Here is a 15,343-nt window from a genome sequence, read left to right on the forward strand (position 1 = left end):
CGTGCTCAAGAGATGAGGGACCCAGACAGAGAGAACACCAAGGCCTGCTGGCTCTTTCTCCCTCCTACTCATCTTTCTCTTCTCCTGAATGTCTATAGTACAGTTCTATAGCCTGCACTTTTATACTTTCTTTAGCTGTAGAGTTTGTGTTGCTAAGAATATATAAGCACATGGTGGGGCATCCTCAGTGCCGCCTCGAAGTGCTTCTCTTTCTATGAACTTGAACTTCTTCTGCTTTCTCACTGTTAGGTGAGAGGAGGGAGCGCATACCACGTGATAGGGGCGGGGCAGCACACACCACGTGACAGGATCTCTGTACTCTGCACTCTTCTTTCAGGGTTTTCTCTCCTCTACTTCTTTCCCCCTTTCCCTCCCCACTTCCCTGCTTATTGTGGAAACATCTGATTCTGGCATGTTGTTCGTGTACAACTCCAGTGCTGCAGCTCTTCCGGTTCAGTACCTGCCACAGACAGGAGTTATTTTGAAGGGAAAGTTACTTTGTGTTATAAGGAAATTGCATGGGTTGATTTTTAGTATTGTACTGTGTGTGCGTGAAACGGCCATTCAAAGGTTTACCTAGGAAATCAGAGGCCCATCTCATACTGGCTTTAAAGGTGTATGTGACTGGGGGCAGGGGATGACACAGAACGGCAGAGAGACAGACAGACAGACAGACAGACAGACACATGTGTGCACTGTAGTGAGCTATGTGCTATAGTGAGTGTTGGTGGTGGGCAGGACAAGAAGTTTTCACATCCTCTTGTGGCCTGGCTCTCTGGATGCAGGAGTTTGCTCCTTACTCTGGAAGGTGGAAATGCTCCCTTCCCTTTGTATATCCTGTGGGTGGAGAGAATTGGACTGCCATGGTAACCCTACCTCTAAGAATCTCACTAGCGAATATAACTTTTCCAAAGAGACTTGGAAGGAGCCTAAGACAATCCATTAGAAAACTGAAAATCTGGGGGCCACCTGAGAGCATGTGGCCTTCCTCACCACATGGGACTTTAGATGGGGCCGCTGGTCTCATTGAGGTTGATCACATGGTACTTGGGAAGAAGGCTTTAGTTGTAAAAGGCCACAGGAGAGAGACTCATACATGTAGGGGCAGTTACCCCAAGAAAGCAAAGAGTTGCTGGAAGTCCTCTTACCCCATTGTCCCCTTTAGGGCATGCTCAGAATTTCAGTATTCTGATAGGCTTTCTTTTCTCCACATCTTTAAAGATTAAGTACCCCAAAATATGACTTAGCAAGACACCCAACCCAGAGCCTGATGCTATTATCAACGACAGCAGCATCAATCTCTCATTACAACTGAATTCATTCAGTCCGAGTCTTCTACACGAGTGGCTAGCCCAACACCTCACCGTGCCTGTTGGCCCAGTAGCGCACCAGTCCCTGAGCCAGGAGCACAAGTGTATCCCTCCACACCACCTTGCTGCCGGTACCTTCAGAGAGGTCTGGATTTGACATCAAGTCAAATTTAAAATGCATTTAAAAATGCTGGAAGTGATGGAAGATGTTTAACTTCTGAGCTGAGAATTCTGTGTATCTGTCTAAAAGCCACACCACAAGATTACCTAGAGAAAAGAATAGTGTAGCCCTCGAAGTCTGAGCTACGCCCAGATTCATCACAATGAATCCAAGGAAAGTTAAACTTTATGGCAAGAGGCTTAGCGTACTTATGTGGTCTGAAGGATTTCCGTATCAGTATCTTTACACCTCATCCACATCCCCCCAGAAAGGCAGAAGTCATACCACCTTCATGATGGTTCACTGGGAAATCAGAGCCCAAGACCTAAAATGACCTATTTATATTGCTCAGAGCTGTCCCTGAGAGGGAAGTGTGAGGGACCAGGCCTCGCTAATCCAGAACTCTGCAATCTGCCACATCCCCTGCTGTAAAAGGAACGGAGAAAAGCCCTGAAATTTGGCAGGAGTTAACAACAATGGTGTACTGACTTGCGTAAACATGCAGCCATGACAAAACGGCTTGCTGTTCCACTTTAAGACTCGCTCGAGTAGGAAGTGGAAATTAACCTCGGCTGTTTTAAAGTTAAAACCTCAACAAATAAACAGTGGCTTGGTGACATGGCAACTGCCCCCCTCTCCATCTGAACCCCAATGCAGATCACTCGAGGTGTCTATTTGGTAAGATAAGGAAATGTGATAGTCTATACCCATGATCCTCTGCTGGCAGAGCCAAGGGGTGGCTCCAGTCTGTAATCTCCTGCTTTGCCACAGACCCCCGGCTCCAGCAGTGACTGACACCTCTGTAAAGCTGAACATCATTCCTCTGTCTCTGCAGTATTGAGGAAACCCCACCTTGGCTACTTATGGGATAGTTTTCTTAAAACTGTGATTGCCATTTCAGAGAGCCACGAGCCCATTGTGCATGACTTAAATTCCCGCCTTAAAAAGGCATGCATGGACTAGGGCGGCTTTAACGCCAGGAACAACGTGAAGAACTTGTCTGTCACATTATCCCTGTTAATGTTTACATTTCAAGGGGGACCAAAAATCCAAGGGTCTACTCAAAACTAGAATTTGCATAAAATAGCATTTTCTTATAAGAAAAAAAAGAGAGAGATGGAAGAGGGGGGAGGGGAAAGAGGAAGGAGAGGGGAGAGAAACACAGGGCAGGTGGGAGAGAGAACACAAGAAAGCAAAAGCAGTTTTACATGCTGACCCCTGGTTGAAACTGTGTGTCTGCCTGAGGGCAAGTAAATCCCTGCATATCAAATTCATATACTGGAGAGAATAAAACATCCACAGTATAGTTCACACATTTTCTCAGAGTACCACTCAAGCCCCTGGCATACTCGAAGAGCAAGTTCAGTGCTCTGGAGAGCCTCAGATGACCAGCCACCTGTCCGTGACAGGATGCATCTGTGCACAGGTGGGCAGTTCCAAAGGCCCAGGCCTCTCCTGAGCTCCTCTCACCCACCCTCTGCAGTTTCCAGGGACTAGGCATACACAATAGCAAACAGAAGCAGTCCAGGTTCACAAGGCAGGCAGAGACGACCCTCTGAATTTGCTCCTGTATGATTTTGTGCTCACTTTTAAAATGCTTACCAGTTTTGGCTTGACTGCTCATAAGTAAAAGGCAAACCTTATTCTCAGCTGGACAGGTGCTCATGGCAGCCACAAGAGGTCAAGGGGACAGCCTTCTCTTTGGTTTGTACACATGGGATCCCGGAGAAAACATGTGTGAACTTAGGTGATGGTAAAGAGAAGGCAGAAAATGCCCTTGGACATTTCATTCTCCTTCCCCCCATATCCCATGCATCTCATTTAAAGTGTCATTTGCCTCAGTTCACCACGGTGCCACACTGTGGGATCCTTGGAAAATTACTGTGGGTATTTTGAGTGATTTATTTGTCACTATTAAACACCCCCAAAAAATCTAAGGATTTTGGTGTGGCCTTTTTTAAAACACACCTAGGAAGAAAGCTCAATTCTTGTTCTGTTCATATAGCTATGATATGCCGACATGGTACCTCATGTATCTCAGGTTGGCCTCAAGCTGGCTAGGTAGCCATGGCTGGCCTTGAACTCTTGATTCTGCTGTCTCCATCTTGCAAGTGCTGTGATAACTGGACCATATCACCATGTCTGGGGGCGTAGGCTTTCTATATTACACCCTGGAAAATGTGGGCTTTTATGAGCCTTGAATGTGTTTCTCCCCAGAGACAGCCATAAAACCTTGCTCAGATAAAACCTTATCAAGTAGATGCTGCCTGGATGTCCCGTGAGGAGCTCAGAGGAAAGTAATCTTTGCTTTCTAAGGGCAGAACTCCTGCTGCCGTACCTCTACCCCTTTCTCCCTTTCTCCATATGGGCTGCTCATCTTTTCACTGGAGTTGCCCAGGCCTGCATCTCTGCAGAAGGAATATGGCTGTAAGCATGTCATACGTACAGCTGTGTCCCACTTGGCACAGAGAAAACTGCCTTTCAGTTATTACAATGGTATCACTGAGCAAACAGCCTCGGACGTCAGCAGTCCTACTGCGGATATGCACTGTGGATATTATCTAACTTGGCACAGAGGGTATGTGCAGTTATTGCATCTTACAGTGCGTTGCAGCTGGTGACTGGCCCACCGAGTGAACAGAACTCACACGGCTGATCTGAAAATACTATGCTCGACACAGCCCGCACCACATACATACACATGCATGCCTCCTTCTTTGTATTTTGAAAAGAACAGATATTAAATGCAGACAACATGAAATCTTATTTGTATGTGTATGTGTTTATACATACATACATACATACATACATACATACATTCAAGCAATTGTGTGTTTTGCGCCTTCAAGATGAATGGGCAGGTAAGAAAACAACAGAGCAGAAACTAAGTCTTACAAAACCTCTCGTCTGTGTATATGCAGATGGCTCTTGGTATCCGTAGGCTCTATAGCTAAACATTGAACCAAAGATGGGTTGATGATACAGCTTTTTGAATGTACACATATTGAAATGCATCTTTGTCACTGTTCCCTAAATAATATAATTTAGTGATTGTTAACACAGCATCTCTAGCGTGTTAGATGCTAGCCGCCATTGAGGAACGGACTACAGTCTCCAGGACGATGTCCACAGGCCTAGACAAGTACTAGGACATGCTTTATAATGTACTTGAGCTCCTGTGGAGTTGGATACCTGGAACTGACTCTCCAAGGTACCAAGAGAGACAGGCATGTGTTCCCATGCACACACATGGAGTCCACAGCCGTGGTTCCCTCCCACACTCAGCAACCACACTTCTCAGAGTAGAGATACTCCCAAGATGGAACAGTGCTTTTCTCATAAGCTCCCAGCGGATGCTGTGGGTTTTGGCAGTTCCCTTGGAGCTCCCAGAGGAAGGCCTGGCAGCCTGGGAGAGCTCCGAGCCTGGGACTCCAGCAAAAAACAGAGGGTAGTGGGCTCCATGGAGTACTTACCCTGCATCTGACTTTGAGGCTGAGGGTTAAAGGCAGTGGAGTGGTTCAAGGAGGCCCGAGGGTTGGGCGTGGGGGCTGGGTGGTGCGGGCTGACCCTCATGGCCGTGCGCCGCAGCTGCTCCAGTTCACTGAGCCGCTCGGAAAAGGACAAACTCCCGGGCTTGGTCTGATCATCTAGTTTCTGCCGATGTCCTATTATAGGGACCGGGAGGGGAAGGGAGGAGGAGAGGGAGGCAGGGAAGGAGGGAGGGAAGAGATCAGAAAATGTGTTGTGGAGGGGGCTTTTCTTATCTTTCCCCGCCCTCTCCCTTCACCCCCAAGGTGAGCTTGTTGGACATTGCCCCTTGGGCTGGCTACCTGTGGGAACCAAGGTTATCCTTCCCATGGCCAACTGAGGTTCCTTCATCCCACTGGCTACTGGGTGTTGCCTCGGTCTGGGACTTGGTGCCCAGAGCTCTCTGCGCATCCCTCAGGTGGGCAGAACGAGAGACACTAGAGAGAGGAACTGCCAATGGTGGCCCGGGGAAGAAGCCCGTTGCTTGTTGGCTGTGGGCCTCAGGCTGAGAACAGAGCTGTGGCAGCCAAGAAAGGTGCCCTCCCGGGGTCAAGAATGCCCTGCCTTCCTGAAAACCTGAGCAGCAGGTCTGAGAGGTACCAGAGTGGACCCTGGAACTTAGGAGCATGTCCCTTCAACAGGAAATTGGGTGCAGCTGCAAACCCACAGCCTAGGAGTGAGACTTCCTGTTACAGGCAGGCAGGCACAGGGCATCCCTCTCAGCCCGCACACACCCAGGCCCCTTCCTCCTTCATACAGGCTCCCTGGGAGCATCCTTTCTTCCCTGAAGCCCACTCCCTGGGTGTATCCCTAGGAGGAAGTAGGCAGAAAGGTGCAGCCTGGGTCTGTTCCAATATTTCTAGTAGGCCAGGCCCTTGGGAGCCCAGAGGGAGTGGCCAGCTGGTCTGCTGAGTTTTCCCAGGGCCTTGGGAATGAAAGCAAAGGTGGGCAGATGTCTTGTAAGGGTGGTAGGTGTCCCTATTACCAGGAAACAGCAAGCAAGGTCATCCACATGGGCCAGGCCGGAGGGCTGGGCCTCCGGTTTTTTTCTCCTCATCCCTTTCAAAGTGTCATGTAACTAGAGATTGTAGCGGAGGCCAGCCTCCCCCATAGGGACACAGTCACAGTGGACTTGGGAGGTCCATTCCTCCTTTTAAGAGGCCAACTTACTGCTTTCTCCTAGTCCTTAAAGTTTGTTTGACTAGAACCCTTGACTGAGCCACAACCATTCTCCTGTCAATGGTTACACAACCTGACAACGACAGGGGAAGCCACTGGCCATAGAAATGCTGTTCCTGGTACCCCATCCTAACCCAGAGCTACACAGAGGACCCTGGTTACCATTCCCCCAGCACAGGGGTAGGCGCAAGGCTACCTACCATCCCCCCACCCCCGCCCACCACCTCCCAATTGCTACAATTATAAAAGCAAGTCGTAGAAGTCGTGTTATGGTTTCAAATCCCCGCGGCTTGCAATTTCTTCCTGCTACGGGGCCTCCTTGGCACACCGACACGGTCTCAGATTCCAGGCAAGAAAAAGGGCCCACTATATTGCAGTGATTTTTATCACTGACAAGACCTGTTTGGCTCCAAATGTAGGGAAAAAAAACCCTCTTAAGCATAATATTTGCGTAGTTCACATGCAGCGCTCCCTCTTTCCACGTATCGCCACGGCAAATCTGGACTGTCACTCAGAGCTCACAACACTAGACTCAAACACAAACACCCTGAGTCACGCAGGCTCGGCCGGTGCACCTGGGAGAGGCCTCTTACACCCCGAATATTTAAAGCTCTATGGACAAAAGAGGCCAAGTCCTTGAGCCACCCCCTTCAGCCTTTACCAGCAGAAGCACTGAAACTTCTTTTTCTAGAACCTTCTACCTCACTCTTAGTACAGTAATTCGGTGTGCAGCCCCCTTTGCTTCCTCCCTCCTCTTTTCTTTGCGACCCAGTCCCACTCCTTAACAACCCGAGGTCTAAAACCATTTAAAGCATGATGCGGCCCCTTTTAAGTGTCTACCGTGGTCTCATGCCAGTCAAGGAAGAGGAAGGTAGGAAACATGACTCTGGCTAGCTGTATGGTCTCAGAAAGAATGTGGGCCAGCAAGGGCTTCCAGCAGGCTTTGTCTGCGTTTCAGTCTCACATTCCTGAGGCGCCCAGTGGCATTTTGGAAGAACACTCTGAAGGACAGTGTGCAGCCATGGGAAGGGTGTGTGTGTGTGTGCGCGCGTGGGTGTGCGTGCGCTCACGAACGCTATCATTCTAAAGTCAGAGCGTCAGAGCATCCGTTACGGTGGTGTCCCTGTCCGGCCTTTGAAGGGTGGCTGTCTAAGTATCTGGCTCTGTAAATTTGGGGACATGGTCACTGGGAACCCAAACAGGAATAAGCCATTTGTGGCAAGCCACTATGTGGTTAACACATGTGACATATTATTTATTTTTATTTCTCTTCCCTCATTACTTGATGCTTTTAAAAAAGAAAAAACTCCTAATATGTGATCTGTTTTTGTACCAGCTGACACGTGCCAAAATCGTTGTCATTTACAGAGATTAACCGATGACTGCCTGCTTCGGCAGGAATGCCTGGGCCTGGCTTCTCTGAGCTGCTTCCGAAGCCCCAAGAGTCTAGAGAGTCTTGGCTGGGTTTAATGCTTGGGATTAGGGAAGAGTTCATTCCACACTCTCTCTGTGTGCATTCTGGGAGTCTGTAGGAGAGGTGCTGCCTGAGAGGATGCCTGAACCCCATGTTCACAGGGTGTTAGAGAGTTGCAACACCAGGACACTTAGGAAATGCAGGGCATCGTCAAGTTCAAGGTGTGGCCCCATGCATTTAGAGTCGAGAGTACCTAATTCTCTTCTGAAGCCATCGGGCTTTGTGTGCCAAACAGCAATATTTTGCACGGAATATAGGAGCTTCCGATGGAAACTTTCAGGCTGGGGGAAAATGAATGCTTTATGACTTCAGTTTCCTGGATTTGCATGCTATTAAAATATCAATTTGCCCCTTGAATTTTAAATACAGGAGTAAGGGAAGCGCCCTCTATGGAATCCTCTCTTCACTCTTACTGATTACTGGGCTCTGGAGGGTAACAGGGAATTCAACACTGGATCAAACCACCGTAGTACTGTGTAGACTAAACACACACTTTCTGGAAGCCTGGACTTTCAAGTTCACTGGGAGTCAATTGTGAAGGATTCCAGAGTGGGGCTTCAAGCTGAGCCATTAGGTATTGTGTTCATCTTTCTGATGCTCACGCAGAGCTGAAAGGGGCCTCCAGATATTCTATTATTATTTTTACGTATTTTGAGAAAATACTGCTCAAAATGTTATGGGCAATGCCCAGTCTAGAAAACAACAAACAATGGAAAAGGAAATACATAATAAACCAATGACACTTGGTACGCTGGCTCCATCCCAAACAGATCTCCGAGGTGGCTGACCATCCAGGCACCCCTAAATGTTATCATGTTTTATGGTAGATAATGAGGTCAGTTGCCACCTTCCTTCTGTTAAAACAGAGCAGAATAGCAGGCACAGCTCACTGACACCTCAGCTGCCTTGGCCAGGGCACCACTGTGGTCTGCACCTGTAAATAACTGAAATACAGCATCTTGCCCTCTATCGAAGGCAATGAGGTAGAATTGATGGAATTGCCAGATTTTCCTGAAAACATTGGATTAGCTCTTGTTTCTGATAGCAATTTTCTGGTTTTCTTGATAGATCACATGGCATATACTTAAAGTCTTGTCCTGGTGAGCAGATTGGAAAAGTCTATGCAAAATGACAACACTGAAAATATTCATTCTCTCTCTCTCTCTCTCTCTCTCTCTCTCTCTCTCTCTCTCTCTCTCGGGTGTGTGTGTGTGTACGCACACAAATTGTGGTTCTCCTAAAAGTAATGGTAAATTTTATACGTTCACCTTTAAAATGACTTCTGCATTTCAGAAAATGTCCTCCAGTCAACCCAGTGGTGGCTACATGATCTGGGTATAAGAGGCTTACTCTGTCTTTGGTTGGGGCAGTTTTAGGACTATGGACAAGGGAGTACAGTGTAGAGAACACCTCACCTTCTTTGTGTTGCTAACTGCATTGAATGCAGCTCTGACCCTTCCTTGAACTGTCTTGCAGGTAAGACAAGCCTTCTGACCAGCCAACCTGCTATCTCCCAGCTAATTAAATGTTGAGAAATACCGTCTACTATTGCATATTATTCACATATTACAAAGCACTGGGCATATAGCTCAGTGAGAGATGGCTCCCAGGCGTTCACAAGGCCCCAAGTCTCAGCTCTACCGTTGTAAAAGGAGGAAGAAGAGAGAAAAAAATTCAGTTTAGTAAACATTTAAATTAATTAAACTACATTTAAATTAATTTACATATTATACCTGAAATGTGTAATGATATTATATGATGTATGTTAATATATATCCTAATGTATATTATATATGTATGTTTTTACAGATTATTTGATGTTATGTGAACTTAGTTTCATCCCTCCTCCTAATTTCCTCTACTGTCATCATGCTAAGAGAACAGGACACAGTTGTTACACCAAAAAATTAGAGAAGGTCCAGAGAAATCGGCCATATCTTTTTAAATGACAGATGACAAGCCAAGCTCAGAGACGTTATGACATTTAGCCCACCTCATACAGCCAGATAGAGGAAGAATGCGGGTCCCAAACCATCCTCAGTTCCCCAATACTCCCATCAGACACAGAGGACCCAGAAGGAGCAATTTTTGATTTTGGTGACCAAATCCCTGCCTAAGTGAAGAAATGCAGAGACACAACCAAACTGAGTCTAGATTACAGGCCATGCACTCCTCTTTGTCCCACTTCCGTCCCCAGTGTGCCAATGGATGAGGAGGTCAGAGTATGACAGTGGTATGCAGCTGTCTAAGGGCTCAAGATGCCTGGAGCACCTGGAGACTCTTGCTAGGAGGTGTAGAGTAAGGGCCTATAGAACTGAAGTTTCTAGAAAGATCTGTGTGCTGCTGATGTTGTTGGTGACAGGTATATGTGAAAAAAGGGAGGAGGGGCTCCTCTGATCCATGATCCTCCTTCTGGTCCATGAATTTCCCACGAGCACCATGACTACCCTTCTCCTATAGGCTTCTGCTTTGCTGAGGGCTAGGGATAAAACACCAGTTACAATCTGCCCTCAGTATCTGAGGGAGACTGATTGCTTGATTTCTGTACATTTCCAAGCCCTTGGTATTCAAGCTTCTGATATAAATGGTCCCACATTTGTACCTACAACCCGTGCATGTCTTCCTGAATTCTTTCAATCATCCAGTAAACAGACCTTTTTTACATTGTATCTTTTGGGGAACCACAAGAAGAAAAGTCTTCCCCACTTAATACAGATGTGTTTTTCAAGAAGAACATTTCCTTTCATTGTTGAATGAACTGGCACGTGCTGAGCTCATGGATATGGAAGGCTGGCTGTAGTGTAAGTTCATGGCCACTTTGTGATGGCCCTGTTTGGTGTGAAGACTGCTGACCCTTTGGCTTCTTTTTGAAAAAGGCCTTCGGTATATACAGAGAAGCTCTTTCCTGATGATCATCCTGTACATCTATCTCCTGTTGTGGCTAGATGGCTTTGGTTACAACAGCGATTCTCAGCCTTCCTAAGGCTGAGAGCCTTTAGCACAGCTCCTCGTGCTGTGGTGACCCCCAGCCATAACATTATTTTCATTGCTACCTCATAACTGTAATTTTACTACTGTTATGAATCATAATGTAAATATTTTTGGAGATAGACGGTTGGGTGCCAGAGGGGTTGCAGCCCATAGGTTGAGTAGCATAGGATTAGAGGCTCCCCAGAATTCTTGAGGGAGAGGCGGCTCCTGCCTTGCCCTCAGAGGGAGTGTGAGAACAGCAGGGACCACATGGAGTTTACTATTCTATTTGGGACAAGTAGCAGGTTAGAGCTCAGAGTGCCCCTGAGGGCCAGTATGTGTCTGTAGCCTCAGACTCCTCCCCCCTGAGAGGCGGCCCTCACTAGGAGACACCACTGCCCATCTGGCATCCCCTTTTCTAAGTCTGTGCTTCCTGCAGACTCTGCTGTGGGCGGACCCCCGGCTCCTTATCTGCAAGCCTGGAATTAAAGGACTAAGGTGGATTCCTCCCGGGGGCACCCATGGCAATTACCTCTGCTGCCCGCATCTACTCTGGCCGGGTCTCACTGGATGGCTCTAAGCTTGCTGCTTCTTAACAACTTCACGGGATGTCATGACTCAATTTCCTTAGTTTCTTTCAGGCAAATACCTGATCTTTAGAGTTTGTCCCCAACCTAACTATTAAGACAGTCTTCAGAGCGCTGACTTTGTGTGTGTGTGTGTGTGTGTGTCTGTGTGTGTATGCGACAGGCTGTCATGTAATCCAGGCTCATGTTGAAATCACTATGTAAGATGACCTTGAATTCCTGATCTTCCTGCTTCAGCTTCCTGAGTTTTGGGGAGGCAAGCATACGCTACGCTGGGTTTATACATTGCTGGGGACTGAACTCTGGGATTCATGAATGCTAAGCTAGAACTCTACCCACTGAGCTTCACCCTCAGCCTCTGGCTTCTTCCACAGGACCATTGTGTCACTGCAGTGTGTCTGTGCCCACTGAACCGTGAGTCCATGGAGACATGGATCCTGCTGTCTCTTCAGTACCTAAGGTTCCTGGCACACATCCCGCTAAGGCTAAATGCTGACTGAGCAACCAGCTTAACCTAGCAAAAAGATGTTCATGACCAGCACCATCCACCCTTCCTTTCCTAGACTAGAGGAAAGTAGAATTCATTTGGGGCAAAGGGATCCAGAACTGAAGTGTGTGAGCACAGTGTGATCCCTAGGAAGATACCTGTCGCATCAGAGTCTCAGCCTGAGCAGTGGGGCTCCCCGAAGCACTGTCCTGTCAGAGTCCATTCTGCTACCAAGCCCCATTCACTTTCCTTTCATCACACCGAAATGTAAGACAAGTCCCCTGCCCAGAGCCTAGCACAGCAGCCGGAGTGGATGCTGCCATTTCTCTGTAGTGAGCACCTGATGCACGTGTTCACACACATGCTTATGCCACACATGCATATGGCATATGCTTATACCATGGGGACTGGTACACATGTGAATGTCTACATATTCCTATCAACTCATATATTCACCATGCCATACAGTACATACTTCTATCATATCATACATATAGGTTACATATATGTAATATATATATATATATATATATATATATTACACACAGGTATGTAGCACATCTACTAAACACATCACACAATAGTCATATATGTTATATATATATACACATGTATGTACCACAAGCCAACTACACATATATACACAATGGCACATATATAGCAGATATATGTTATATGTACATGCATACCATATGTTTATATCACATATACATATAGCATGTTCTATATATGTATTATATATATCACATACACATATAAGATATACATATATGTATATATTTGGCATATATATATGTGTGTGTGTATCTGTGATCTACCCACACATACACACATTTCTCAAACAGACACAAACTATTTTGTGATCCACACATGGAACAGTAAAGCCAGCTGCGGCCAAATCCAGACTAAGCCTGATACAGTCACAGGCAACAGGCTGATAGGCCCTGCCTTGTCTGCTCCCTGAGGCCCCAGGATTCCTCTCTCCGTCTTTGAGCCCCAGGATTTAGGGAGCAAAAAGAAGAAATATCAATCATTCTCCATTCTGGGCCTTGAGTGACAGACTTAAGGTGTGGTGACTCCCACGGGCCCCTGGTGTCCTGAGAGCAGAGGAGTTTGACTCTGTGGTCATCAGCCTCCCTCACCACCTGCTTTGTCTGGTGACTAAGGAGGTAATTGTAGCTTAGAGCAGAAGCAGACTGGTTATCTTGTGTTCTTGACCAGCAGTGGTCCTCTGTGGGGGTGGCCAGCAGGGGCAGCCAGTGGGAGAGGTCATGGAACTCGAACGGCAAGACCATCTCCTTTGCCAGCCTATAATCCCAAGTCTTATCAACTCTCTTGAAAGCATGGTCCCAGGACCCCCTCTGTAAAGTGTAATTAAAAAGTAACCTGATGTAACTGTTCCTACCCATCTACTGGAGTAGCTCTGACACAGATAGACTTCAGGGAAGGCGGCCACATACGGTTAAGTCTGGGCTGCAAGGCACAGGCAGAGTCAGGAGAGCACTATAGACTCTGAAATGCACCTGGATTCAGGCCTTCAGCAGGGCAAGCCCTAGGTTGCACATAGGAGAAGATATCCAGAGCCCCCCACCTCCATCTCCATACTTAGTGCTTGGCTTGAACAACCCTGCATCTCTTGGTTCTCTGAATGAGTTGTCCTTCTTCTCCTGTTCCAGTTGATGCTACATATGATTGGCAGTGGTGCTGAGAGTGTTTGCCCAGAATCCAGATAAATGGAGGCCTCTTGGAGGCTGAGTGATGTCCCTGTAAAACCTGGCTGGACGGAGGAGTGAGTGATTGTATGTCCTTCTCTGGGATGCTCAGCTGGCAGCATCAACAGTGATCTCTCTCTCTCTCTCTCTCTCTCTCTCTCTCTCTGCTTAGGAAAAGAGGTTAAAGCAAAGGCACTGTCAACTTCTAAATGACAAAAAAGAGTGCCAACTGGAGTTCTAGGCTAGCCTAGAGGAAGTGGGACCGAAGAGCTGGCACAGGGCAGAGAGATGCTGAGTATCTGTGAGTTCACAGCTGTGTTTCAGCAGAGCTCTGGCTATATGTCACACTTGAGAAAAGGCTATTTTCAAGTTGTTTGGGGATGGCTCTGACTCTCAGCCACTGTGGTCTGTGACAGTATAGGGGGTAGTGGGGGAGGGGAGGCAGCTACAAGCCAGGAAGGGCTGAGTGAGCAGAATCTTGTCTCCCAGTCACCACCAGTATTGATCAACAAGAGGCCATATTCCTGCCGAGCACAGACCTGGTCACTAACAAAGGGAAAGTTCTATTCATTACAAAGTTCTGAGCACCCCATTTGGCCCCTGGTGACCATATCTCAGGCAAGGAATGGGGAGCAGTGTGGCTACTTCCCTAGCAACCCTGGGCAACAGTCTGCCTTCCCACATTTAACAGTGGTGGGCCTTGTCCTTGGTCACCTAGGGACTGTCCCCATGGAAAGCTGGTCAGGTGAGACCCAACACCTCTTTCTCTGTTGTCTTCCATAGAAAAGCCACTTTTTTCCAATGGTTTATTTTGATTCTTTTTTTTTTAACTCCATCTCTTCAGCCTGAACATTCCTGTATGTCTGAACAAACTCTGGAGCCCAGCGAGAGAGCCCCAGAACTGGGCAGATTACTCTGTTGTCTCTTCCCAGACTGGGGGGCCACTCCATTCCCTTCCTGTTCTCTTCCCCGCCCCCATCCCCCTCGCCGACACACACGCAGTCACCTCTGCTTCCTTCCTTCGTTCTCTGTGCAGCTGCAGCTGAGGTGTATAGTAAGGCTACTGTATAGGACTTTGAAAGCAGGGCCGCGCAGGGCTTTCCAGACTCCATACAAGCCAGCTATTCTCTGCTTGTTTTCTTTGGCTCCGGGTTAAGCAGCGCCGAATGAGTCAAACAGTATTAACTTTCAATAGGGAAGTGGTGTGGTCAACCAAAGCTGTTTGTGGCTAGATTGCGGAGATAGGTAGGGCAGGTAATGAGGAACGGCGCAGAATACGTGAGGAGGCGGGGAAGGCAGCCTCGCTCAGCAACGCTCTGACAATTAAGTCAACAGAACACACACCACCGGGTTTTTTTTCCCCAGTTGGCTGAGGAATTAACACCAAGGTCTCTGGCCGGCCAGCTTTGGGAAGTTGGCCATTAGGCTCGGACAATTGAGCACTTTGTGTGTTTACTGATTTTTTTCTTTTCCTTTTTTCTTTTTCTCTCAGGCTGCCAAAGTCATGGGAAATACAGTTTTGATGATTTCCCCGACTTAAACTACTCCACTCTACATGGGCCTTTATTCACGTCCCTCTGCAGCAGCTCGGGGTGGGTGGGTCTGTGATCCTCCCTCTGGCCCTACTCCAGCTTGCTCCTCACTAGCCCCTCCCCCACACTCCCAGTGACCATCTCTTCTCCTTCGCCCTAGGGACACAATCGTCAGAGCAGGTCTCCTGCTGGAGGCTGGAAGAGGATACCTTGCAAGTTCAATTGCTCCTGGAAACTTCAAATCAAGCTTTCAGGAGTTCTTAAATGCCTTAACCCTCACTACACCCTGCCTCCCAACTTTGTAAATGAGAAAACTGAGGTTCCAGCCAAAGCACCTCACCAAGCCAGGCGGCAGAGCCTGAGGGCTTTCCACTGGGCACTGCCCCCTGCTTAGGACTTAGGAG

General features: G+C 47.6%; 1 protein-coding gene across 2 annotated transcripts in view; it reads right to left on the bottom strand.

The window, feature by feature from the left end:
- Positions 1 to 15,343, bottom strand: part of Runx1 (RUNX family transcription factor 1) — a 224,832-nt gene that overhangs the window by 36,835 nt on the left and 172,654 nt on the right. Inside the window, exon 6 of one of the 2 annotated variants that reach the window (XM_028756340.1) lies at positions 4,944 to 5,135. The exons of the other annotated variant lie outside the window; for it this stretch is intronic. Coding sequence (XP_028612173.1) covers positions 4,944 to 5,135 — 192 coding nt within the window. The remainder of the gene's footprint in view (positions 1 to 4,943; positions 5,136 to 15,343) is intronic. 2 annotated transcript variants of the gene reach the window in all.

Source organism: Grammomys surdaster, unplaced genomic scaffold (assembly GCF_004785775.1).
Source record: "Grammomys surdaster isolate TR1022 unplaced genomic scaffold, NIH_TR_1.0 126118, whole genome shotgun sequence".
Classification (NCBI taxonomy): domain Eukaryota; kingdom Metazoa; phylum Chordata; class Mammalia; order Rodentia; family Muridae; genus Grammomys; species Grammomys surdaster.